General features: G+C 44.4%; 2 protein-coding genes across 3 annotated transcripts in view; one reads left to right on the top strand and one right to left on the bottom strand.

The window, feature by feature from the left end:
• LOC126272314 (COBW domain-containing protein 1-like) overlaps positions 1-26,995 on the bottom strand; it is a 489,194-nt gene that overhangs the window by 354,689 nt on the left and 107,510 nt on the right. The gene's annotated exons all lie outside the window — the stretch shown is intronic.
• Positions 1-26,995, top strand: part of LOC126272315 (alpha-tocopherol transfer protein-like) — a 42,076-nt gene that overhangs the window by 6,367 nt on the left and 8,714 nt on the right. Inside the window, exons 2-3 of the mRNA XM_049975098.1 lie at positions 6,156-6,344; positions 20,224-20,383. Coding sequence (XP_049831055.1) covers positions 6,206-6,344; positions 20,224-20,383 — 299 coding nt within the window. The 5' untranslated portion in view covers positions 6,156-6,205. The remainder of the gene's footprint in view (positions 1-6,155; positions 6,345-20,223; positions 20,384-26,995) is intronic.

The raw sequence follows: 26,995 nt of genomic DNA, 5'->3' as shown, positions 1-26,995 counted from the left end.
GTTCGCTGTGAGTCAACTGGACCTCCGCGTGTTATAGACAACTACTTTAGCCTGGACGTCAACATATTGCTGGTGTGTGTGTGTGTGTGTGTGTGTGTGTGTGTGTGTGTGTGTGTGTGTGTGTGTATCGCAGACTTGAACAATCCAGACAGTACTAAATTTTGACTGAGGACGGAAGCAGAACCTAAATCTTTGCCTTTCGTGTGAGCACTGAACGATGTGGAGCATTGGTTATAACGCTCGCGTTCGGTATCCAGGGGTCCAAATTCCCGTCCGACAAACCAATTCTAAATTTTCCGTTGTTTTCTTGGATCAGTTCGTGCAAATGCCAACATACTTCCTTTCGAAAGTACAAAGTAGTTTCCCTTTCCCATCCTTGTCTAATTCGAATTTGTGCTCCGTCTTTAATGGTTTCATTGCCGACGAGACGCTATAGCCGAATCCCTTCGTTTGTGGGTCAGTGCAGTGACTCTGTAGGACGCAGTTCTGATGCCGAATGGGCCCTCTTCACTCTCTCAGTACCAAGCTTAGTTCATACGCTATGCGAGTGGGTCCATGCATATCTATGTTACACACAATACCTACAAGTAATCCATATTCCAAAAGCAGGCATGTGAGCTGTCCTGGAAACGATTTAGAATTTATTGTACTATAAGGATTAAACAAACACCACTAGGTCTCCAAAGAATGATCAGAGTCAGTATCAACAAGAAATAGTGTTTCATCTTCAACCTGCTGACAAATACGGCAGGAAAAGTGAGGCAACGTTCATCCTTAACTCAGCATATTCTCTCAACGACACGAATTTAGTGGCAGCCACAGAGGAATTTTAGGTAGCAGTTCAAATGGCTCTGCACTATGGTACTTAACTTCTGAGGTCATCAGTCCCTTAGAACTTAGAACTACTTAAACCTAACTAACCTAAGGACATCACACACATCCATGCCCGAGGCAGGATTCGAACCTGCGACCGTAGCGGTCTCGCGGTTCCAGACTGTGGCGCCTAGAACCGCTTGGCCCCTCTGGCCGGCAGGTAGCAGTTAACCTACGCTAATGTACTGGTGTTCTCCGAGGTTCAGACAACTGAAGTGTAAAATTCTGCGCAGCGCTAGGAAGGAGCGTCATGAACAACATATTACAAATCCTGGCCGGTGGGATGCGAGCGTTAGGGTGGGGGTGGGTTCTCGAATAAATCGAAAACCGCGGCTTCTAGCGAAAATATTTGCTAGTATAAAATTAAACTAAAAAAATTTCCTACAAAAACGCTGCTATTCATTTTTTCTTTAGGGCAAATAGTTACTGCGTTGCAGGGAATGGAGAAACCGCAGGTTACTAAAAATACTGTTCTAATGGTATAAAACTGATGTTTGTCTTTAACTGAATTTACGTAACAACTGCAAATAAGTACTAGCATAATAAACTGAAAACAACTCCACTTCATAAACACGAGCTCAGTGAAGTTCTTTTGTCCACATAACAGAAGAGAACTGGACAGGAAATGTTGGGGAGGTACAGTCTGTCAGTAAATTGAAATGCGAGCAGAGCTTATGGTGTAGTTAAATTGTATTTCCATTAAGAACACTACAGCTGCCGTGCAAGATGACCAAGAATCAGTTTATCCTCTAGCAGTGTAGAATCGTGTGCAGAGATTTACGTAGCTTCTATATGTATGTATTGCCTGCGTTAGAGTTATTAGTAGCTAACAGCTGCATAACACGTAGTGTTCATGCATTATGTGCAAAATACACACTCCCCGTGCATTTATGCACAGCACTGTGTCACCAGTGATTCAGAAGGTGTGCTGTGGAGGGCCCTTATAACTTTTTGAATCACCTTATAGTTGCTTCTTGTGACGTTCTGGAGCAGATAGAGGGGGGAATTATCTATTCGCTCTTCAGTTTGTAGACCTATAAAGGAGAGAAGTACATGAATAGAATCCGGCGACCTATCTTCCCTTGCGTTTCTATCCTCCACCACTCCATCCTCCACGCTGTTACACTCCCAGAACACAATATACTCCTTAATGCGGCTCTACTGCACTTAGATGCGGTACAAACATTTAATATTTGTCTTTAACCCACTTCATTTAGAAATAAACATTAATTTTATGCCGTTAGAACAATATTTATAATAATCAGTGATTTTTCCATCCCATGCAACACGCAAACTATTAGTCCTTGTGAAAAATATGAATAGGCCCTCTTTAGTAGGAAATTTAATGCAGTTTAATTTTGCACTGATAAACATTTTCGCCGGCGGTTTTTCGAGTTATTTGGGAAAAACATAAAAATGTGTCCTCTCCTATCCCAATCCTCACACCCCATGGTCAGTATTTTTAGTATGTTTTTCATCACCCTCTCTCCTAGCACTGCGCAAAAGTTTGCGCCTACATGATGTTATTCCTCATAATCGACATTTTTTGCTCTTTGTACCTGCATGGGTAATCGCCATACAAAATCATTAACGTCGTTTTCATCAGACCACCCAGTTACAAGAAACCATTTGCTGACTAGAAGAAATGCTGTCACATGCCAAAATTAAATTACGGATACCAGAGTGGATCAGTCTTAGATATCCACTGATACATGGTTACGTATAATGTGATGGAACAACATCTAGATTAATCGTGTTTGGCTGGAACAGCAAGAGCAACTGATAGGGAATTCAAGGAAGCTTTGAATGAAACATTAAGGTTTAATTAAGGTTGACTCAATGGTTTCGCGGGTCTTTTTAACTTTGGGAAAAAAAGCCAGGATTTATTGGCTTATCAAGGCTGGCCATTTTTGGCCTCAGACGTACATTTGATGCGATATATGTACACTTAAAAATATGCCAATTAAAAGAAATTCTCGGTATTGACAATCTTCACATTTGCCAAACGCAGCCTACAAATCAACAAACATTTTGATACGTAACACAGTGCCAAATACATCAACTAATATAATAATACGAAACAAGACAAAGCAAGTGTCACTAATGCGTGTTGGTTAATTCAGAAGTATGTAGTCTGTTGTTGTGAGCTTCAGTTACACGACGGATTTGATCGCAGCTCTGCACGATAGTCTACACCGTCCTTCCATAAAGTTGCCACATAGATTTTATTCCTGGCGTATAAGCGACGTCAGCGCAGTAACTGGTCGCAATCTGAACTATTGTAAATAACAGATGTTTATTCGACCAAGTCAGTTGTGAGCAAAAAGTGTTAAATAGCGAGTGTGCAACCGGAGTGTGTTAACTTTGTGTCACAAATCGCAATGGAGCAACGAATTGAACATCTCTAAGTAAAGCTTTCGAGACGTTTTCCAGAATGTTTAGAAGAATAAAAACGTGTGTACGGAAGTTTGTCTCGCACCCCTTGACTCCCGAACAAAAACAACACTGAAAATTTGTGCTAGACCGGGACTCGAACCCAAATTTCGCACTTATCGCGAGCGGTCTCCTTATCATTAGGCAATCTGAGCAGGCTTCACAGCTAGATCCAAACTTCCATATGTCGTCATCTATGTTTCTACAACCTGCACTCGTACATCCATTATGAGTATTCCTTACAGCGAAGATATTTCAACTGCAAATCGCTTGCCCGATGTCGGCTGATAAATAAGATATTGCAGTGTCTGTGTTGCTCAGAAGTAACGACGCAGTGTTGCTGGAACAGGCACTGCGGCGACTACAGCCGTTGTAAAATACACGCAATGTATTCGCAGTTGCGAATACCGGCAAGCATCAGTTGTATAATGGAATTTTCATTGTCGTCATTACATTATACAGCTGATGCTTGTCAGTATTCGCAACTGCGAATACATCGCAAGTATTTCATAACGGCTCTAGTCTCTGCAGTGCCTGTTCCGGGAACACTGAATCGTACTTCTGAACACGGGTCTGCAATATCGTAAGTGAAGGATACATTGCCGGTCGCGATGTTGGATGCCACCTAGTAGCGTTGCGGAAATGTGACGCAGCAACAAAAGTATGTCAGCGGAGTGGACACGGACGGGGGATCATCCTAGCGAAGATATGGGCTGCAAATAGGGAAATCCATTGGGAAAATCGACTCTGACAAAACGCAGATTCTTATTATGCAAAGCCTGTGACGAGTACCTCGAAAACGGCGAAGTCGGTCGAATTTCACGAGCTACTGTCATGAGCATCTAAGGAAAGAGGTAGGAGGACAGTGAAACAACCACTAGGCAGTAAGAGGTTGGACGTCCACGGCTCTTCACACAACGTGGGGTTCGGAGGCTCGTCTGCTCAGTAATGTAAGATAGTGGTATCTCTGCCGAAAGAGCAAATTCAAATTGCTCTGAGCACTATAGGAATTAACTTCTGAGGTCATCAGCCCCCAAGAACTTGGAACTACTTAAACTTAACTAACCTAAGGACATCACACATATCCATGCCCGAGGCAGGATTCGAACCTGGGACCGTAGCGGTTGCGCGTTTCCAGACTGTAGCGCCTAGAACCGCTCGGCCACTCCGGCCGGCGCAGAAACAGCACAATGCTGGTGAACGCACAAGTGTTTGGGAGCACACCGTTCGTCGTACGTTGTTGAACATGCAGTTCCGCAGCAGACCTCTACGTTTTCACACGTTGACCCAATGACATCGTCAATTACGATTGCAGTGGGCACGGGGCCATCGGCCGGCCGGGGTGGCCGAGCGGTCCTAGGTGCTACAGTCTGGAACCAAGCGACCGCTACGGTCGCAGGTTCGAATCCTGCCTCGGGCATGGATTTATGTGATGTCCTTAGGTTAGTTAGGTTTAAGTAGTTCTAAGTTCTAGGGGACTGATGACCTCAGAAGGTAAGTCCCATAGTGCTCAGAGCCATTTGAACGGGACCATCGGGATTCAGTGCTCGATCAATGGAAACGTGCCGGCTCTTCGCGTTAATCACATTTTTGCTACACTAGGTCTGTCTGGTCGTCTCCACAAATGCCGTCATCGGCGGCTTGAAACAAGCAGCGAGCCACGGATGCAGGCTGGTGGGAACAGTATGATGCTATGGGAGACAGTCTCCTGCGCTTGCATGGGGCCTGTGGCAGTAACCGAAGACACGCTGACAGCTGCGAAAGAGCTGCATCCCTTCATGCTTGTGGTCTTCCCCGATAGCAATGTCAGCTTTCAGCAGTATAACTGTCCGCGACTCGCAGCAAGAACCGTGCTACAGTCGTTTGAGGTGCATTATAGTGAACTCACGTTGATGTCCCCGCTACCAAATCTGCCTCATGATAATCCTAGGGAACCCATCTGGATCGCTATCGGGCGCTCTCACCGCTTACGCAAATCAGCAGCCCGCTATTTACACGAATTACATCACCGTGCGTACACATTCAATGCCACATACAATGTGATTAACGCGAAGAGCCGGCACGTTTCCATTGATCGAGCACTGAATCCCGATGGTCCCGTTCAAATGGCTCTGAGCACTATGGGACTTACCTTCTGAGGTCATCAGTCCCCTAGAACTTAGAACTACCAACAAACTGTCAGATCCCTGGTACGCAGAATCAGTGATGTATTTTGTTCCAAAGACGGACAAAAATGCTATTAATCATATGTTCGTAATGTTATGGCTGATTATTGTGAGTCTGCAATGGTTCACCAAGACCGAAGAAGATGCGAGAGTGACGCGCGATATATATATATATATAATCGATTCTCGAAACTTTTTGGACTGATGGAGTATTCTGTTGGACCCGTTTCATCTCTATGTAACTACTGCAACCCACATCCATTCACACCTGCTTACTGTACTCAAGTTTCAGTCTCCCTCTATACTCTCTCTCTCTCTCTCTCTCTCTCTCTCTCTCTCTCTCTCTCACACACACACACACACACACACACACGTCCTTCTACATACCGAACCAAACTCATGATTTCCTGACGCCTCGGACGTGACCGATGAACTGATCTCTTCTTTTAGTCAAGCTGTGCCATAAATTTCTTTCTTTCGCAATTGGTTCATTATCTATTCGATCTATTCCTCTAATCTTAAGCAATCTGCTGTAGCACCACATTTGAAAAGCTTCTGTTCATAATAATTACACAGCGAATCTCATTTGGCGGAACACACGAAGCTTGCATGCGACACAGTTGCCTTCGAAGTGCGAGACCTGCTAGCACAGCTGAACTAACGCGAGTCGTGTTGTTCTTGCAGCGGCGGCCGACTCTGACTGCCCGTCATCCGGTGCCTGCCCTGCTGCAGCCATGACGCTGATTTCGCTGCCGCCGGCCGTGCAGCAGGCCATGGAGAAGGAGATGGGCCGTGACCGCGCCGGCCTCACCAGCGACGTGGCCAACCTGCGCGCCTGGCTGCGCCACCAACCGCACCTCCCCCAGGACCAGAGTGAGTCTCGCCCTCCAGTCCACCTCTCACTAATTACACCGTCACCTACACTGAAGTGGCAAAAATCATGGGATAATGATACGCACATATACAGATGGCGGTAATATCGCGTACACAAGGTGTAAATGGGCCGTGCATTGACGAAGCTGTCATTTGTACTCAAGTGATTCATGAGAAAAGGTTTCCGACGTAATTATGGCCGCAAGACAGGAATTAATAGACTTTGAACGCGAAGTGCTAGGTGCATGGAACACTCCATTTCGGAAATCGTTAGAAAATTCAATTTACAGAGATACGCAGGTCAAGACCGTGCCGAGGCATTGCCTCTCATCACTGACTACGCAGTGGCTCACAGTCTTGACTTAACGGCCGAGAGCAGCGGCATTTGCGTAGAGTTGTCAGTGCTAGTGCACAAGCAACACTGCATGAAATAACCGCAGCAATCAGTGTGGGAGGTATGACGTACGTATCCGTTAGGATAGTGCGGCGAAATTTGGCGTTAATGGACTATGGCAGCAGACAACTGACGCGAGCGCCTTTGCTACCAGCACGACATCGCCTGCACTTCCTCTCCTGAGTACGTGACTATATCGGTTGGACCATGGAGGACTGGAAAGCCGAGACCTGGTCAGATGGGTTCCGATTTCACTTGGTAAGAGCTGATAGTAAGGTTCGAGTGTGGCTCAGATTCCATGCAGACATGGGCCCAAGTTGTCAACAAGGCACTGTGCAAGCTTGTATTGACTCTGTAATGAGGTGGGCTATACTTACATGGACTGGACTGGGTTCTCTCCTCCTATCACTGATTGAAAATGGTTATGATCGGCTGCTTCGAGACCAATTGTAACCATTCATGGACGTCATGTCCCCAAAGAACGATGGAATTTTCCTGGATGATAATGTACCAAGTTACCGGGCCACAGTTGTTCAAGATTGCTTTGAAGAACGTTATGGACAGTTCGAGCGAATGACCTGGCCAGCCACCGAACGTTTATGGGATATAATTGAAAGGTCAGTTAGTGCAAAATATCCTGCACTCGCAACACTTTGGCAAGAGGCAGCATCGCTCAATACTTCTGCAAGGGACTTCCGACGATTCGTTGAAAATGGTTCAAATGGGACTTAACATCTGAGGTCATCAGTCCCCTAGAACTTAGAACTACTTAAACCTAACTAACCTAACGACATCACACACATCCATGCCCGAGGCAGGATTCGAACCCGCGATCGTAGCGGTCGCGCGGTTCCAGACTGTAGCGCCTAGAACCGCTCGGCCACAGCGGCCGGCGACTTATTGAGTCCATGCCGCGTCGAGTTGTTGCATTAAATCGGGCAAAATGAGGTCCGACACGATATTAAGGGGTATCCCACGACTTTTGTCACTTCAGTATGTATTAACTGTACCTAGCATCCTCACACATCACATATTCACATCTATTGTCATCTCACAAGGTTTTCTGAGCGCACTCCGTTAATAGAGAGATTCCAGTGTATTTCGCTCTTATCAACAACGTCTTCATTGTAATGTAAAAAGACGATAAAGGTCTCCGAAAGCGTACTGTATTTCAGGCGATTGTGTCAAGTCTTACGTGGGAAAGATTAAAAAGCCAAGGAGAGATGCAAGGATAATCAGCAGCAGCACAACCAAGCAAATCCGCTGTCGCCAAGCACTGCCTCGAATATGATCATGAAATGAAACACGATGACATCAGTATCGTGGTACAAACGCCACGTTTCTGGGGCAGCTTAATCAAAGACATCGGGCAACGTTAAAAAAAGCCGCATGTTTCCGTGTTAATAGTGTTTGGGGTCCGGCGCTCAATCAAATAAAATATCTTTAGCCCTAACATGCACCAGAGCTGGAAAACGCTTAGAGAATGTTTCAGGGACCTTTAGTGCGAGCTGCGATAAACAGAAGAGCATTGCAGGGTATAGAGGGCGTCGCGAATCGAATTCAGCAATAAATAGCGGTAACGGCTGATACGAAAAATAGTTCTACAGCCTGGTTGGGGTCGGGGCAGCGAGTACACATAACAGCAAAACACACAACACCCAAAGAAGAATAGTTCGGTTGTCGAAATATTGTGCATAAAATGGAAACAATAATCGGCTGAATACCCTGAAGCACACCACAATTCACACCTACTGCTTCTGCAAATACTCCCTCTCCTTCCAGAGCGTCCAGTGTTTCTTTGGTGCATTGTCGGATGTCTCAATAAGCTGTGCCTAGCCTTTGGTGTTTTCAGTTTACTATTTCGTCTTCTACTCTTTCAACCTTATACTTGTATTTCATTGATTTCATTGTTCTGTAGCAACGCGTATCAAATGCTTCTGGTTCTCTCTCATCCTCCGTCCTCACCCCTACCGCTCCACCATTTTTCCCCTACGGCTTCATCACACCTCCGAGCTTCTTCCGTCGTTCCACACTAGTATCTGTCACCAGCAGAGCTCTCTGGTAGAAAATAGTTTTCGTCGTCTGTCCCAGTCTGCTTCTAGAGAAGCAGAATCCTTTCAATATTCCTGTTTCATTTCTGCTGTTTTTATGTTTCCAAAGCCACTGTTCTTCTTTTACTTTTTTCATCAATTTTTGTTTTATTTATCCTCAACCTGAGTTCTGAGCTCAGAACCCAGGTCATTCCAGTCAAGTGTTTAGTTCTCAGTAACCTTACTATCCCGTCTGCAAACCTAAGCATTGTTAAGTGTCGACCTACCTTTTTTATTCTCTTTTTCAAATTTTCTTTCATTTTCTTCATAGTTTTTGAATCATGTTAATTAACGGTAGCTACAACCTGCTAAGGAATTAACATACCACGAACCTGTTTTATACCACAAGCAGACGACACACACAATGACATCATGTATGATGTCTACTTTTGCGGATGTGTTTATGATATAATGTATAAATAACGATGGAATATTGTGCCATTAATAATATCCTACACCACTGACTGTAATTAGTTTGTCCAAATCTGGCGGTGTAATAATCAAAATAGTCTAAAGGCATGTTACAAAGTAATTGCTTATTTATCTTTCGAAGAGTATCCCATCTTTTTAAACAATCATAATACTATAGTCAATGACTATGTAAACGTGTTTGGCAGTATGACGCATTCCGTGATAGTTATTTATTTTCTAACCATGATCCTCAGTTTAAGTTGAATTTGTATCCACATACAAAGAAGCTGCTGTTCAGTATGGTTTTAAGAACACGAAACGAATCTGAGCGCCCTGCCTTTTCCGTTTTTAAGGAATCATACGTGTCTGCCTCAGAAACGTCGTTACAAGTACATTTCAACAATAATAATCGCGATAACAGACTGGTGCAGAGTACAAATGGTTTTATATAAATCCCTACCCAAATAAATGAAAGCTGCAATAAATGCAGGAAATAATCCGTTTTCATTACTATGTCCGTTCAAAGAGTGTACCTAAGTTTTCTTAACAGGAACTGGGAAACTCTCACGCAAAAAGTACTGCACAGAAAATTCAACAATACTGAGATAATTATAAGGGACTATCACACTAACTTCAACAACCTGTTTGCTGCTCAAAGTAAGAGACAGTAGATGATTTTCAGTTCCTTGCCGCTACGATACGGCTGCCTTGTTCAATGGATTGTTGTTCTTGCGCTACGAGGCATGTTCCTCATTCTACCCTAATTATTTAGATTATAGCTACCAGAATTATGCAGGTAATGGTACTTCCGTTAGACTAACACAGGTAACATACCACTTCATTGGTGTTCAGTCTCTAATAATTAATAAATAAGTAAATAGCCCGCGTACTATTAGATATCAGGTCTTGCAACAACTGTAAATTAACTGCTCCCATGTACGAACTGTAACACGTATTACACCCAGTGGTTATAATTAAAGTGCAGTTACTCACGGAAGACCAGTGTGGGCTGTAATTATCGTATGGCAGCGAAACTTGGTAGATATGCTAATGCGTTAATGCGGAACCGATTTACGCTGGAAAACAAATTAGTTCCAATTCTGGCCACGAGGTGGAAGTCTGGCGCTTTGAATGCAAGAAAGACGTATATGTTTACATACCAATACATTTTTCCATATTTTATGGATTAGGAACGGAACGTGGGCAGAAAATGCAAAACAAGTGAGCACGTACCGCATGGCCACTTAACTGCAACAGCAAACTCGTCGGTAATGTACACTGGACATGATGGCTTCCATTTCCATGTGCCACACCTTGCTCGCCCGCGTTTTGGAACACTTTAAAGTGTTTAATGACATCGGGTCTCTCCCCAGACCTTTCAGTCGCCAATACTCTCTCAATGTAGCACTGTTACTGCGATCGTTCACATACAACAGTGCACGATCTCTCTTCTCGACAGCCATACTGTTATAGCTCGTTAAATCACAGCGTGGATCTCATCCCGTCATACAGTGTGCAGTGCCATATTTGCACCTGGTGGCCAAAACTGGAACTAATTTGTTTTCCAGCGTAAATTAGTTCCAATTAACGCATAAGCATATCTACCAAGTTTCACTGCCATAGATAATTACAGCCCACACTGCACCTCTGTCAGCAGCTGCTCTTTAATTATAACCATCTAGTACTAACAGCCCTGGCATATTCCTCGTCACCTGCTACACGTAACTGAAGAGAGTGTCTGGAATGTAAAGAGTTAACTACACGCCGGGATAACTACATACTGTTGGCAAACAAGAATTGAAGACGTCACAATGGTGACATTTCGTAACCATACTACATCCAGATCCTTCGATACAAACAACGAAACAGTGTAACAACATATGCTTCAGATGTTGGCGAAAGTAGATTATGGGGAAATACGCTTCCCGGAGGAAGTCACGTAAACAGTGGTATCGCTAACCTCAACGGCGGAATTCTCTCTCTTCCGCATTATACGCACTTTCACCGCCGCTAGTCTATACAGCAGCGGTACTTTCTCAGGTCCGGGGCCACAAAACGCTGAAGCGTTCGTAAAAACAAAACCAGGAAGCAACAGAAGAGTGGCGTGTTTTGTGCGACGGATGTATCCTGTTCGAAAACTACTCCCGTAACGGCAACCGCCGTCAAACGTAACAACAGAACTTCTCTCTGCCTGCTTCTACCTGCTTCCCATCCTGTTCCTTCCCATTACGTAGGTGCTGTTCTACTTTCTTGTATACAAACAGAAAAGTAGAAATTTGTGTTCGAAGCCGCTGTAAAACTTCGTGCTTTCACCACCCAGTAGCTTATTCACTCTGCTGTAGCGCAAATGTCGTGGTTCCGAGAGTAATAAATCAATTACTGAAGGGGAGATGACTTACATGTGGACTGTCTAAGTGCAAATACTTGCAAAATGAACAGTAACACTTCACAAAGAACTACGGAAACACAAGAGAAGGTGGGCTGTAGAGTGGGAGGCAATGCCTTATATTTCTATGCCGCTTAATTAAATGATTATAAACATATTTTTATTAATGCTATGCCAACAGTCACTAATACAGTTCTTTGTAACTTTTTTTACTTGCGATATAACTTGGACTTTCAAGCACAGTCAGGTACTGTTTACACTCAGAGCTAGAATTTCAGAAACAAAAGACCTGGGCAACAAATTAACTTGATTGTTTATTTCATACGGTTTTAAGAATATTTCATAATGATATAATACATATGTTATTCATTAATGTAGTTTTTGGGCCCTGTACAATCTGCTGATGAGTTTGCTAGGCTCTAACTACATCAAATTCGAGTCCAGCATGGGTGTATTTGTTAGCTGTCATATTAATAACATAAATATTTATATTGTTTACGCAAAGGTGAGACACGTTGAGGAAGCAGACGTGAGATTCATTCATTCTTACAACGAATTACACGAAATCCAACTCGGCAAGAATAACGATTGCACAGACTACACCACAGTACATTGACCCAACGACATATGTTATTTCCGTGAATGCTCAAAGGAATTATTTCAGTTTTGATGCATTCACTGCGGTACCAAAACCTCCAGGAAAGTTCTTTTACGACAGAGTTGTCAACTCTTTCCCACAAGCAGAACAAGTGTGGACTAAAACGGGTGTGGGATCACTTACGAAGACCGGGAGCATCTGCTGGCAATGCTTAAAACTGAATGAAATGTTCAGCAGAAAGTGAAGTAAAAAAAATAAAATAAGGTGGCGTGGAAACCATCTGACTGAAGGAAGAAGATAGAAAAGTTATCAGAAGCTATGGTTGAACCAGGACAGGACGGAAATGGGCACAGAATTTTTCGAAATATACATCCCGCCGTGCTCCTTAAATGTTTTTAAGAAACCACTGAAAACCTAAATCTACATGATCGGACAGGTGTTTCAAAACCGCAAGAGGATTAATTGTAGCGGAAATAAGTTACATGAAGTATAAACTTCCCTGCCTTTCCGTTTCACTTCGCACGCATGCTGAAGTCCTGTTATTCGATTTCAATTGCGACACAAGTTTCATATGTCTGTGTCATTGATTCTTTCTTTGTTAGTTCCATGCTTTAGAAACACACAGTAAAAACTACTTTCACACTTCAATCAAAGATTAACTTTCTAAGAGTTTACATTTCTCCCCTATAGCTCTAGCATTCAGCAGCTGCATTGTTTGTTATATTCCCAGGTACCATCGTTTTGTGGTAGTGTCGCTGTCCCGGAAACCCGTACGTCGCAGGTTCGCCTCTGACGTGAGTGTGGGCTTTAAATAATCCGTCATTGTGTGTGGTGTATAAATGAACAATCGAATGAAAAAATAACGCGAACATGAAATTAACATTTGTAATATTATGGATTCAAAACTTACAAGTCGAATCTGACTGAATCGTTGAAAATTCTGATAGTAAGCAAATTTAAATGTTTTACATTGGGAAAATGGTTCAAGGCGACTGGTAAAGTACAAAAAGAAAGATGCTAGGTAAAATTCGAATCACATGCCACCCGAAGAACACCGGTAATAATACAAGCAGATTTGTAAGTAACATATAAAATCAGAATAGTAGACCATAGTCTGGGGATTATGAACATTACAAGAGAGTGTCTCTAATACACAGATTCCATTGAAAGCAGTTTGTTACACTGCACTGGTTGGCTTAGTTTCCATAAAAATGACTTTGGTACAAACCCGCACTGCTGTTTAACAAACAAATACTTATATCACAGAGCTGAAGCTAAAGAAAGCATGAATTATTGAGCAGGGATGGCAAATGACCGACAGCTTTCAACGGAAGAATCACAGCAAAACTTGTTATCTTTCAGTACTGTTCGTCGGTCTAGGGCTCTTCGGGATGATGTCTGAATCCATTAAGTTCAGAGATGTGCTGTGCATTTTGTGACTGGTCTATCCCAACCGTCAATGAGACAGAAAATGCAATTATTATGACAAGGCTGGCGTAGTGCATGCGGCAAACTACAGACTCCCACAACAGAGTGGTCGGACACGAGGCCTTAGTTACGACAGTCGCTCTCAGTGATTGTAGGGTAAACAGAGCCGCGTCGTCACATTGAAACGAGTGCAGCACAGGCGCGATCGAAGAGGAGAAGACTATAGTGTTTAACGTCCCGTCAACAACGAGGTCATTAGAGACGGAGCACAAGCTCGGATTAGGGAAGGAAGGGGAAAGAACTCGGCCGTGCCCTTTCAAATGAAACTTCCCGGCATTTGCCTGAAGCGATTTAGGGAAATCACGGAAAACCTAAGTCATTATGACCGACGCGCGTTTGAACCGTCGTAGTACCGAATTTGAGTCCAGTGTGCTAACCACTATGCCACCTCGCTCGGTAGGCGCGGCCGAAGGAGAACTAACTGCATAATGGCACGTACAGTTATTCACAGCTGTGGGAGACTCGTCTAGTTGTAATTCTATCAAATTTCCTTTTATCTGAAATGCAGCATATGCTACTTACAGTAATCTGTGTGCGAGAAAAAAAAAATAAAGTCTTGGCATAACAGATCAGTAAACTCGTCACACTTCACGCTCAAAAGAGATGATGTTAAAATATGGATACTCTGGTTACTTCTGATTTTATATTTAGTGTATAAGCGACGTTAGCGCAGTAACTGCGGTGGCAGCTTGGATTAACAACTGTACACAACCAAGGCATTTGTGGGCAGCAATTGTTAAAAGTAGTGGACGTGCGGTTATAACGTGGCAGCGTTGTGACGTCATAAAGTGTAGTAGAGAAAGAACTGAACATCTCTAAATCAAGTGTTCAAGACATTCTCGAGAATGTTCTGAAAAAGAAGTGCGTTCAAAGTCTGTCCCGCACACCTCGACTCTCAAACAAAAACAACGACGCGTGGACGTCTGCCGCGAGTTGACTGAGATACAAAACTCGTACAATTATTTTCTGCAAACTAGTGGTCACGGATCACGAGACTCGGTGTTATAAATAGAAAACTCCCACGTAACGACAAAGTAGAGATGGGTTTCTGATGGTTCGCCATGACCGAAGAAGATGCTAATGTGACTTGCGATGTGAACAACAGGCCAAAGAATGACTTGTCTGATAGTTTCACCTGGCTGCATGAACGTTCTGTGCGTTGTATTCAAGTGGGGAGGGCCTATGCAGAAAACCTGAAAATTAAAACCACCGTCTTAACTTTTCTCTATTTTTTATTACTCCAGCTTCGAAACTTTTCGGGCTGAGGGGAAACATGTAGCCCTCTGGACTTCATGGACGAAGAGAGCGAGCAGAGAGAGTACCCACATCCTGGTCCCCGCCTCCACTGGTGGCACGTATCCGCCAGCAGTCGGGAGGACGTAGCGGCAACGAGGAACCGGTCGCGTGGCCCACATCCCAGCAGGCGCGCCGGCCGCCGGACAAAAGGAACCAGCGGAAAAACTGCGGCATAACGGTGCGCAGCCCTCTCTCCTGCCCTGTGCTAACCTCGGTCATGCGTATCACCCTGACCAACCTAGACCCGAGCAACATACCCTATTTCCCGAGTTTGTAGAACTTCTTTCTAATGGGTTGATTGAGTCGTCTCTCTCTTCATGTCTCGTGCTTCTACATACTAGCTATTCGATTGGTGCATAAGTTCGTAGGGTTTTTCCATGAGTTTAATAAACACAACAGATACATACAACAGACTCTAGTCATCAATAATATATCGTCCTTTACTATTTACAAGTCTGACAACGCTGGGGAACCACGATGTTTTGAGGCGAAGAATCGTCGAGCCATGTTGGGAGCACACTTTCATCCCGAAAGGAAGTTCCTCGATGGTTGTTCGACAGAGAGCAGAAAAGATGAAAACCTGAGCGCGCAAGATCAGGTGAATATGGTGGGTGCGGAATGACTTCCCAACCCAAATCCTATATAGGGTTTTTTGCCAGTCTAGCAGAATGCGGGCGGGCGTTATCGTGGTGTAGCATCACTCACGCTGTCTTCTTGGCCGTTGTTCTAGGATTGCGTGTGCAAGACGTTCTGAGTTTTGAAGGTATATGTCAGTAGTGATGGTTACACCTCTTGGGGAGCAATTCGTAATACATCATTCCGTCGCTGTTCCACCACATGCATAACATCTTTTGTGGATGGACGCAGGCCTTTCTACGGGGCCTGCTGCTTTCTTTCGACTCGACTATTCCTTTCTTTTCTTTGTTGTAGTTGTGGTCTTCAGTCCTGAGACTGGTTTGATGCATCTCTCCATGCTACTCTATCCTGTGCAAGCTTCTTCATCTCCCAGAACCTACTGCAACCTACATCCCTCTGAATCTGTTTAGTGTATTCATCTCTTGGTCTCCCTCTAAGATTTTTACCCTATACGCTGCTCTCCAATACTAACCTGGTGATCCCTTGATGCCTCAGAACATGTCCTACCAACCGGTCCCTTCTTCTCATCAACTTGTGCCACAAACTTCTCTTCTCCCCAATTCTATTCAATACCTCCTCATTAGTTATATGATCTACCCATCTAATCTTCAGCATTCTTCTGTAGCACCACATTTCGAAAGCTTCTATTCTCTTCTTGTCCAAACTACACTCCTGGAAATGGAAAAAAGAACACATTGACACCGGTGTGTCAGACCCACCATACTTGCTCCGGACACTGCGAGAGGGCTGTACAAGCAATGATCACACGCACGGCACAGCGGAACACCAGGAACCGCGGTTTTGGCAGTCGAATTGCGCTAGCTGCGCAGCATTTGTGCACCGCCGCCGTCAGTGTCAGCCAGTTTGCCGTGGCATACGGAGCTCCATCGCAGTCTTTAACACTGGTAGCATGCCGCGACAGCGTGGACGTGAACCGTATGTGCAGTTGACGGACTTTGAGCGAGGGCGTATAGTGGGCATGCGGGAGGCTGGGTGGACGTACCGCCGAATTGCTCAACACGTGGGGCGTGAGGTCTGCACAGTACATCGATGTTGTCGCCAGTGGTCGGCGGAAGGTGCATGTGCCCGTCGACCTGGGACCGGACCGCAGCGACGCACGGATGCACGCCAAGACCGTAGGATCCTACGCACTGCCGTAGGGGACCGCACCACCACTTCCCAGCAAATTAGGGACACTGTTGCTCCTGGGGTATCGGCGAGGACCATTCGCAACCGTCTCCATGAAGCTGGGCTACGGTCCCGCACACCGTTAGGCCGTCTTCCGCTCACGCCCCAACATCGTGCAGCCCGCCTCCAGTGGTGTCGCGACAGGCGTGAATGGAGGGACGAATGGAGACGTGTCGTTTTCAGCGATGAGAGTCGCTTCTGCCTTGGTGCCAATGATGGTCGTATGCGTGTTTGGCGCCGTGCAGGTGAGCGCCACAATCAGGACTGTATACGACCGAGGCACACAGGGCCAACACCCGGCATCATGGTGTGGGGAGCGATCTCCTACACTGGCCGTACACCTCTGGTGATCGTCCAGGGGACACTGAATACTGTACGGTACATCCAAACCGTCATCGAACCTATCGTTCTACCATTCCTAGACCGGCAAGGGAACTTGCTGTTCCAACAGGACAATGCACGTCCGCATGTATCCCGTGCCACCCAACGTGCTCTAGAAGGTGTAAGTCAACTACCCTGGCCAGCAAGATCTCCGGATCTGTTCCCCATTGAGCATGTTTGGGACTGGATGAAGCGTCGTCTCACGCGGTCTGCACGTCCAGCACGAACGCTGGTCCAACTGTGGCGCCAGGTGGAAATGGCATGGCAAGCCGTTCCACAGGACTACATCCAGCATCTCTACGATCGTCTCCATGGGAGAATAGCAGCCTGCATTGCCGCGAAAGGTGGATATACACTGTACTAGTGCCGACATTGTGCATGCTCTGTTGCCTGTGTCTATGTGCCTGTGGTTCTGTCAGTGTGATCATGTGATGTATCTGACCCCAGGAATGTGTCAATAAAGTTTCCCCTTCCTGGGACAACGAATTCACGGTGTTCTTATTTCAATTTCCAGGAGTGTATTTATCGTCCATGTTTCACTTCCATACATAGCTGCACTCCATAGAAATACTTTCAGAAACGACTTCCTGACACTTAAATCTATACTCGATGGTAACAAATTTCTCTTCTTCAGAAACGCTGTCCTTGCCATTGCCAATCTACATTTTATATCCTCTCTACTTCGACCACCATCAGTTATTTTGCTCCCCAAATAGCAAAACTCCTTTACTACTTTAAGTGTCTCATTACCTAATCTAATTCCCTCAGAATCATCCGACTTAATTTGACCACATTCCATTATCCTCGTTTTGCTTTTGTTGATGTTCATTTTATATTCTCCTTTCAAGACACTGTCCATTCCGTTCAACTGCTCTTCAAAGTCCTTTGCTGTCTCTGACAGAATTACGATGTCATCGGCGAACCTCAAAGTTTTTATTTCTTCTCCATGGATTTTAATACCTACTCCGAATTTTTCTTTTGTTTCCTTCACTGCTTGCTCAATATACAGATTGACTAACATCGGGGATAGGCTACAACCCTGTCTCACGCCCTTCCCAACCACTGCTACCCTTTCATGTCCCTCGACTCTTATAACAGCCATTTGGTTTCTGTAAAAATAGTAATTGTTTTTATGTTAGCATAAAGACACCATTTCTCGTCATTAGTAACGACAGAGGATACGAGTGGTCGGTGTTGTTCGCGAACCAGCTGAGACGAGCAGTCACAGATACAAATATGGCCACCCACTGATTTGTGAGAGTTTGACTTCGAGCGTGCGGTACCCTTACATCCGTATTTGAACATCCCCCATTGCATGCAAATGTCTCACGATGATTTCATCACATCTGCCAGTTCTCGAGTACACTGACGTGGATCATTGTAGATTAATGCGCTTGATGATCTTCGTGAAACCTCGAAGGTCTCACTGAAAGTGGGCAGTTACTAATCTCAAAACGATTCTCCTTAAAACGTGTGCTGTACTATTGAACTGAAACAGAAGAATACGTCGGAAATGTTCTGATTTCTCCACTTTGTACTCCATTTTCTAGCGTCCACAGCTCCACTCACTATCTTCAAGTGACAACATCACAATACGTGAACTCAAATAACAACAACGAACTAAAAACACAGACACTCGATAAATAACCCCACAGTAAATAAAATACCAACATGCAAAACGGAAACCGTACGAACTTCAGCACCAACCTAATACAAACGACGCAATGTGGGTTACATATTCTAATATCTATCCATCAATACAGTTTTTCTCTTTACTGGTCCGTCCAGTATCACAAAGTAATCTCGATACATTGCTACGAGATCCACTGACTCATCCATTTTTCTGATAAGAGTTTCGAATATATTTCTTTTGTCTCCTAGTTACTCTGTGGTGACGCCTGAAATCCGCGACCCCCCCCCCCCCCTCCACCTGTCCTTTGCACGCATACGCGTAATAGCGAAGTGTACAGCATTTCAGATGATGTGGTTGAACAACTGGAGCAGGAAACAGTACAGATTAACGCGTATATCCACGGGCGTTTCAAAGACGTTGTACCTCATTGCAAAGACAAGTGGAATATTGCATGCAAATCCAAGAGCAATACGTGGAACACTAACACTTCATCTGACATTTTGTACGTAGGACATGAGCAACTGAGAGGCACGATAATTAATTTAGAGAGATCCGCTTCAGTTACACAAATATTTATTCGAACCACGATATGTTTCGGGATTTTAAAATCTCATCTTCAGGTGCATGAAATTATTGTAGTTGGTAACACACAATATGCGGTCGGGCCAATCAGTGCAAGAGCTCCAATCATTGCATGTTGACGGAAACTGTTCGCCGCGGACAGCCGCACGGACCTCTTGCAGTGACTGGCCCGACCGCGTATCTTGTGTTACCGAATACAATAAATTCATGCACATGAAGATGGGATTTTAAAATCCCGAAACACGTCCCGGATTATATAAATATTAGCGCAAATGCAGCGAATCTCTCTAAATTAAAAATTATCAGTTTTATAATGTAGCGTGCTGAAGATGTTTTCCTGATTGAGGAAGGCCATAGGTAAATTTTGATCCAATTAAGATAGAGACTTTAGAGAAAAGATTACATCTGATTCTGTTGCCAGTGACCGCTCTTCACCACACATTCGCAATTTTCTCGCAAACGGATGACTGTTCACTGAAAAGCTTTTGCTTTTATCATAATATATTTTCACCCCGTCAGTTTTCTCTATTAATTATGATACACTCGGTACACTCTGATCACTTGTTCGGTGCCACCATGACGAATACTACAAATACGAATAATAGGAAGACCTGTTCGTCTCTCCTTCATCATCTGGAATCGAAGATGTGATTTTTCGCAGTAATCTGCGACAGGATCTTGTTTCCGTGAGCAGATGATACCCAAGACGCTAAGGATTGAATTTCTCCTATTCGCAACTGCTTCCGGTACGGTCATCCGCAATTACGGAACTAAGGAGGATATCTGGTGTGTGCAGGTGAAGAATGGCTGGAGCGCTTCCTGATAGGCTGCAAGTACAGCGTGGAGCGCGCAAAGACGGTGCTCGACATGTACTACACGGTACGAGGTGCAGTGCCGGAGTTCTTCAGCGACAGGGACCCTCTTGGTGCCGACGTCCTGCGCAGCGTGAGCGCCGTGTAAGTAACCGTGTGATAAACTTGTCTAGTCATTAGCTTCAGCTCCAAAGTTAACACCAATTTTTGTACGTTCGTTTGATATACAGGAATGCAGTCCTTTTCCCTATTTATTGTATCAAGTAAGTATATTTATTACGGAGTGAGTTCCAGTACATTACAGTGTTGCGATCGTATTGCTTCACATGATAACAAAAGAGAGTGGAAGAAAGAGAGTGATTTCGGTACCGGAACTAATTCACTCCCCGATTACAATGTCCCACTGACAGAAGGTTACTGCTTTCCAATGTTTCCAAGGGAAAAGAACCCAGGGTGAAAGTGGGAGCTGAAAAGTTGAACTCCACAGCCAATCCATCTTCTGATGAAGATACTTCTCAAACACTGCAACGTTTTTCGAGGTAGAGTGATATGCATGCCTCTGTCACAGCTGGCATCGAACCTCAAGTGGAACATCTAATAGCAGTTCCAGAAAGATGCTGATTAGAAAATGCTTCCACTTCGCTGATGAGGCATCAAACGGTAATCAATCGCATATCGTGTGGTTCCCCTCCAGCCATCGATACTGAAGACTGCCTTACTTCCGCATTGTAAAACTGCATGAGGTCAGTGTGCTAGAAAGTACTGCACACGTTAAACAAATCCTTGTGAACAGCAAACCGTCATCACACACCGCGCCATTGCCTGTTAGTTAATTAGTCTTTGCTATCATCTTCACTTCCCTGTTTAAGTAAAAATCATTCTAAGGCACGCATTAGAGAACGGCGGTCATAAAGAAGACGGTACTCATCACACAATAATGGCAAGATTTTAACTTCATCACAGTCCTGTTTTGTTGTATTACTCTGCAGAGTGTGAAATCGCCATGCCGTGCCACATGTGATTCACCGCGGTTCGTGAGTAATAGTTTCTTCAATAATTTCTTCATTACGTTCAATGTCTGATACTAAATAACCAGAAGCACTTCTCCCCTGCTTCCATGTGTCCTTGAACACTATAATTGAAGAAGTGAAATCGACTGCTAAAAACAAAACTCAGAACGAGGCAGCGAGTATCCTACAGGATGCTGTCAATCAGTAAATTTTGTGACGAGTTCCCCTGCCACTCTAACTTCGGCCAGATCCACATAACCCACACATTGTGAAGTCCTATTCACTACGTGGTTGTTTCATCACTATGTGGCCGTTCCATTACGAGGTACAGCAAATTTGTTCGTACATCGTCAAACTGCGTTGTTGTCAAACAATGTGAAATTATGTAAACTCTAAACTTTGTCACTTAGTTGGTCCTAAATTAGGACATATGACAAAACACTAATATATCGTGTCACACAGCAGGTAGGTCGGCAGTAACAAATCAGTGAACAAGAAGCTCTGGAAACAAATCACTGTTAACAGATTTGATTAGCACCGTTTAACTTTTACAGCTAACCATAGCCGAATCGAGGTGATTCAGCAGTCGTGGCAGAATGGCAGAACTGCCAGGAAGTTTCGAGAACTCCATTGTTGAACGTGATCGCGCTGAGTAGGCGTCAGCTGTGTGAACCAAACACACAGTTGTCACACACCTCATGTTAGCTATAGACGTCTGGTCGGTAGTTGTCATTTCTTTGTGATGCTACAAGGACGAAAAGTCACTGTGCCATCATCGTACGTTTGAAGTCGCAGGGAGTGGCTGCTTCTCGTAGGCAGAAGACTGGAACACGAGGGGCAGGGCAACTCACCTACCGCTCCCGGTTAATTCTTAAATCGTTTTTCTTTCATCTTTTTTTTTCTCTGGTCAGTTTATGCGCCCCCCCCCCCCCCCCCTCTCTGTGTCTCTTTGATCTTGGGGAGGACTATTTCGCTACGTCCTCGAACTGGCCAATGGCTTCACACCGATTTTTTAGAATACAATAATTATAAATTAGGTAATTTATGTCTTTTTTGGCCAGCTTCCACTGATAAAAATGAGTAAGAAAAAGTAGTGTCTCATCCGAAGAACGAATCACCATTAGCTGTGTCACATGCCGTAATTCCATAAGACACTGCAGAAGTGTATGAGACAAGACTGAAGGCATGTGTGCAGTCTGCTGATCAAGAACTCCACATGGCCATCTCCCGTCTCCTTGTCGGCCAAGTACTGGTGATGGAGGTTTCCTTTTCCACCAAAAAGATATAAACCAGTTCCTTTGCATCGAGCGTCACCGCTTGAGTCTTTGCAGCTTCAGGTACGAATGCAGGATTTTCTCTTCCTGAATCCTGCCTTGTCTTATTGTGTAGGCTATGACGCTTTATCTATCGAGATGTATAACCTACTAACAAAGAGATAGAGGGGCTGGCCAGCCCCTCTATCTCTTTGTTAGTATTTGTTTCACATCTTTATATGAGATTTTCCATTAATTATTGAGATGTATAACCTATTGGATTTGGTTTCGAGATCTTCGGCCGATACTTGTTTAACGATTTTTCTGGCCTTTCGCCAGCACGACTTGCTGCCACTGTCAGTTCATCCACCACTGGTGGTGGTGGACTGGAGACGAGTTCGCGGACGGAAGTTATATGTATGTATCGCGCCCACTTCTGAGGGCCTTTCCCCGGTCACTACCGGTACGGTTCTCCCCTTGTTGGCGGTAAATGTCAAATGGTTCAAATGGCTCTGAGCACTATGGGACTCAACATCTGAGGGTATCAGTCCCCTAGACTTAGAACTACTTAAACCTAACTAACCTAAGGACATCACACACATCCATGCCTGAGGCAGGATTCGAATCTGCTACCGTAGCAGCAGCGCGGTTCCGGACTGAAGAGCCTAGAACCGCTCAGTCACAACGGCAGGCGCTGCAAAGGTCGTTCGCTGCAGTACGGCAATCCAGGATCCGTTTACCTTGAGCCTTTGTTTTTCCTTGTTAAAACCACTGTTATGTTTGTGAATTTCTATGGCTTTCCTGAACAAAAGGGCGCATTAGCTCCTCTCCACAGAGAGAATTTACGTGTTGGCGAATTTTGTGGTCTGATGGGTCTCACAGAGCGTGTGTTCCGCCACGGCCGATTTCTCCAGCTGCCCAAATTGCAATACCGTTCATGTTCAGAGAATCCGGTATCGATGAGGCGCCTGATCATCTCAACATAGAATTTTCCATGTGCAGACCTTGCATATGGAATATTCCCATACTGCGAACGATCTCCTTTTTTCTTTTATTTATCTACAATGAAACGCCAAAGGAATTGGTTTGCATTTTCAAATACAGAGATATGTAAACAGGTAGAATATGGTGCTGCGGTCGGCAACGCCCATATAAGAAAACAAGGGTCTTGCGCAGTTGTTACATAGGTAACTGCTGCTACAATGGCGGGTTATCAAGATTTAAGGAGAGTTAGACTGGGAATTTTTTTTTCACATTTTCGGATTTTCATCTCATTATAAAATTTGCAATTTTCTGAAATAAACTCACATGGGAAGAACTTTATTTTATTATTTTCTTTTTTTAAATATGATCTACACCAGTTGAAAATGTTAAAATTTTTACGTGCTTAACTTCAAGATCTAACAAAATCGGTAATTTTTTTTTATATAGAATGCTGTGTTATAAAGGTTAACACTGTTGGTCATGCCCAGAAGAGGATGAGCACCAGGTCGAGGAAGTTGCAACAAAGTTTGAGAGACAAGAAACTTTCTGATGGTAAAACCATAAGATGCAGGCCGACAGACAAATTGACTGATGAACCACAGCAGTATTATGGGATGGCCATTAGAAATAATACTGAGGATTTGTTGAAAATGAAGCAGGCAGTATGGGCTACCTTCTTCCACAGACTGCCAACAGAGGAAAAACCAGTACACCACCTTTGCCCTCCTGGTCCTCATAGATAGTGCAATTACTGCAATGCTCGGTACTCAAACAGTTCATACAGCCACTCCATCCCAGCAGCTGTCATGGATATCATAAAACCTATTTACACAGACCTGGCAAATACTGAATTACTGAAGAAGTGTCTGCATGGTCAGACTCAAAATCCCAATGAATCGTTCAATAATCTTGTATGGACTCGCTTTCCAAAAAAAATTTTTATTGGATTGAAGACTTTAAAATGGGGGATTAGTGATGCTGTTACTGCTTTTAATGATGGCAGCATTGGTAGGTTGAGTGCTACAGCATATGGGAATTAATCCTGGAGCAAACTGTATCAGAGAACGTGAATGGATGGACAATGTTCGCATTGACACAGCAGAGTATGCAGCACAGTTGCCCACTAAGGAGTCCAGAAAGAAGAAAAGAAGAAAAAAAAACTTGTAAAAAGATCAAGATAATGATACACAGTATGGTTTTTTGAGTGACTAAAAATAAAAAATTAAGCATATATTGAGTGAGCTACAGTCTTTTGCAGCTTCAGAAGCCGTTCCTGAAAATTTATATTTTCTGTTGTATTTCTCCCTAAATCTCAGAAACCACTTCGAGTACAGTATTCAAATTTTCAAGGAGTAATAATTTACATATCCTGAGTCTACTTAACTTAAAGAAGAACATAATGTATATTTAAAATTATTTAGAATAACGTACAAAAAAGTACACAAAATTTTAACCGTGTAGTTGAAAAATTTTATTTCCGAAAGCAGTGGCTGAAATGCAATTATTGTAGTTCCGTACACTCAGAACATAGAGTTTAATGTCCTGTAAAAGTTTCATGTCAATGGCTACAGTGGTTCCTCAAATACTGGGAAGCCGTCGCTCAATTTAACATTGTCGGGATAGGGAGTTCCACCGCCCCTTCAGTGAGTTTGAACGGCGCACGAGCGATGGGGGACAGCATCTCCGAGATAGCGATGAAGAGGGGATTTTCCCGTACGGCCATTTCACGAGTGTAACGTGATCATCAGGAATCCAGTAAAACATCAAATCTCCGACATCGATGCGGCTGGAAAAAGATCCTACAAGAACGGGACCAACGAGACTGAAGAGAATCGTTTAACGTGACAGAAATGCAACCCCTCCACAAATTGCTGCAGATTTCAATGTTAGGCCACCAGCAAGTGTCAGCGTGCGAACCATTCAACGAAACATATTGATATGGGCTTTCGTAGCCGAAGATCCACTCGTGTACCCCTTGATGACTATACGACACAAAGCTTTAGCGTCGCCTAGACCCATCAACACCGACAATGGACTGTTGATTGTTGGAAACATGTTACCTCGCCGGACGAGTATCGGCGGATGGAGACAACCTCATGAACCCATGTGAACCCATGGACCCTGCATGTCAGCAGGATACTGTTCAAGTTGGTGAAGGCTCTGTTCAAATGGCTCTGAGCACTATGGGACTCAACATCTTAGGTCATAAGTCCCCTAGAACTTAGAACTACTTAAACCTAACTAACCTAAGGACATCACGCACACCCATGCCCGAGGCAGGATTCGAACCTGCGACCGTAGCAGTCCCGCGGTTCCGGACTGCAGCGCCAGAACCGCACGGCCACCGCGGCCAGCATGGCTCTGTAATGGTGTGGAGCGTGTGCAGCTGGTATGAAAGGGGACCCCTGATATGTCTATATAAGACTCTGACATGTGACATGTACGTAACCATCTTGTCTGATCGCATGCATCCATTCATGTCTATTGTGAATTCCGACGGACTTGGGCAATTCCAGCAGGACAATGCAACAACCCAAACGTCCCGAATTGCTACGGAGTGGCTACAAGAACACTCTTCTGAGTTTAAACATTCCGCTGGCCACCAAACCACCAGGCATGAACATTACTGAGCATATCTGGGATGTCTTGCAACGTGCTATTCAGACGAGATCTCCACTCCCTGGTACTCTTACAGATTTATTGACAGTCCTGCAGTATTCACGCTGTTCTTCCAGCACTACTTCAGACTTTAGTCGAGTCCATGCCACGTCGTGTTGCGGCACCTCTGTGTGCTCGCAGGGGCCCTACACTATATTAGGCAGGTGTACCAGTTTCTTTGGCTTTTCAGTGTAAGACCCTCTTTCGATCTTCTTTGTCGGTTTGTAGCATTGACGTCGTGTTTGGGCAATGAACGGCCGATTTTGCCCGTCTGCCTAAAGATTTATTGCAGAAATCCCTATCCAACTTTTCTTCTTCCGGAGTGTCTGGCCGGCCGTGTGGCCGAGCGGTTCTAGGCGCTTCAGTCTGGAACAGCGCGACCGCTCCGGTCGGAGGGTCGAATCCTGCCTCGGGCAAGGGTTTGTGTGATGTCCTTAGGTTAGTTAGGTTTAAGTAGTTCTAAGTTCTAGGGGACTGATGATCTCAGATGTTAAGTCCCACAGTGCTCAGAGCCATTTGAACCGGTGTGTCACTTTGATGGGTGTTAGGTTTCATGACTCTTCTTATGCAATTTTCGAAGTACCCATTGCTGCATTCCATGTGTTGCACCTCGCATCCGACGTGCTGTGGCCCATATATTGTTTTGCGTGCGGTACGAGCGTTATTAATTATTCCTCTTTACTGGCTCGGGTAATTGTTTGAAAGTTAGTGCGTACATGTGCATAGGTTTTCGAATCACGATGCTGCCCAGTTTTTCAACATTTTTCGTAACCACCCCCCTTTTACATCTCCAAAGCAAATTTAATGTTGGTACGGAGACTGTCATATGTCTTAGGGCATCACCGAACAGT

The sequence above is a fragment of the Schistocerca gregaria genome, chromosome 5 (assembly GCF_023897955.1).
Source record: "Schistocerca gregaria isolate iqSchGreg1 chromosome 5, iqSchGreg1.2, whole genome shotgun sequence".
NCBI lineage: Eukaryota > Metazoa > Arthropoda > Insecta > Orthoptera > Acrididae > Schistocerca > Schistocerca gregaria.
Note: the sequence above shows the minus strand (reverse complement) of the source record. Positions and strands in the feature narration are given on the sequence as shown.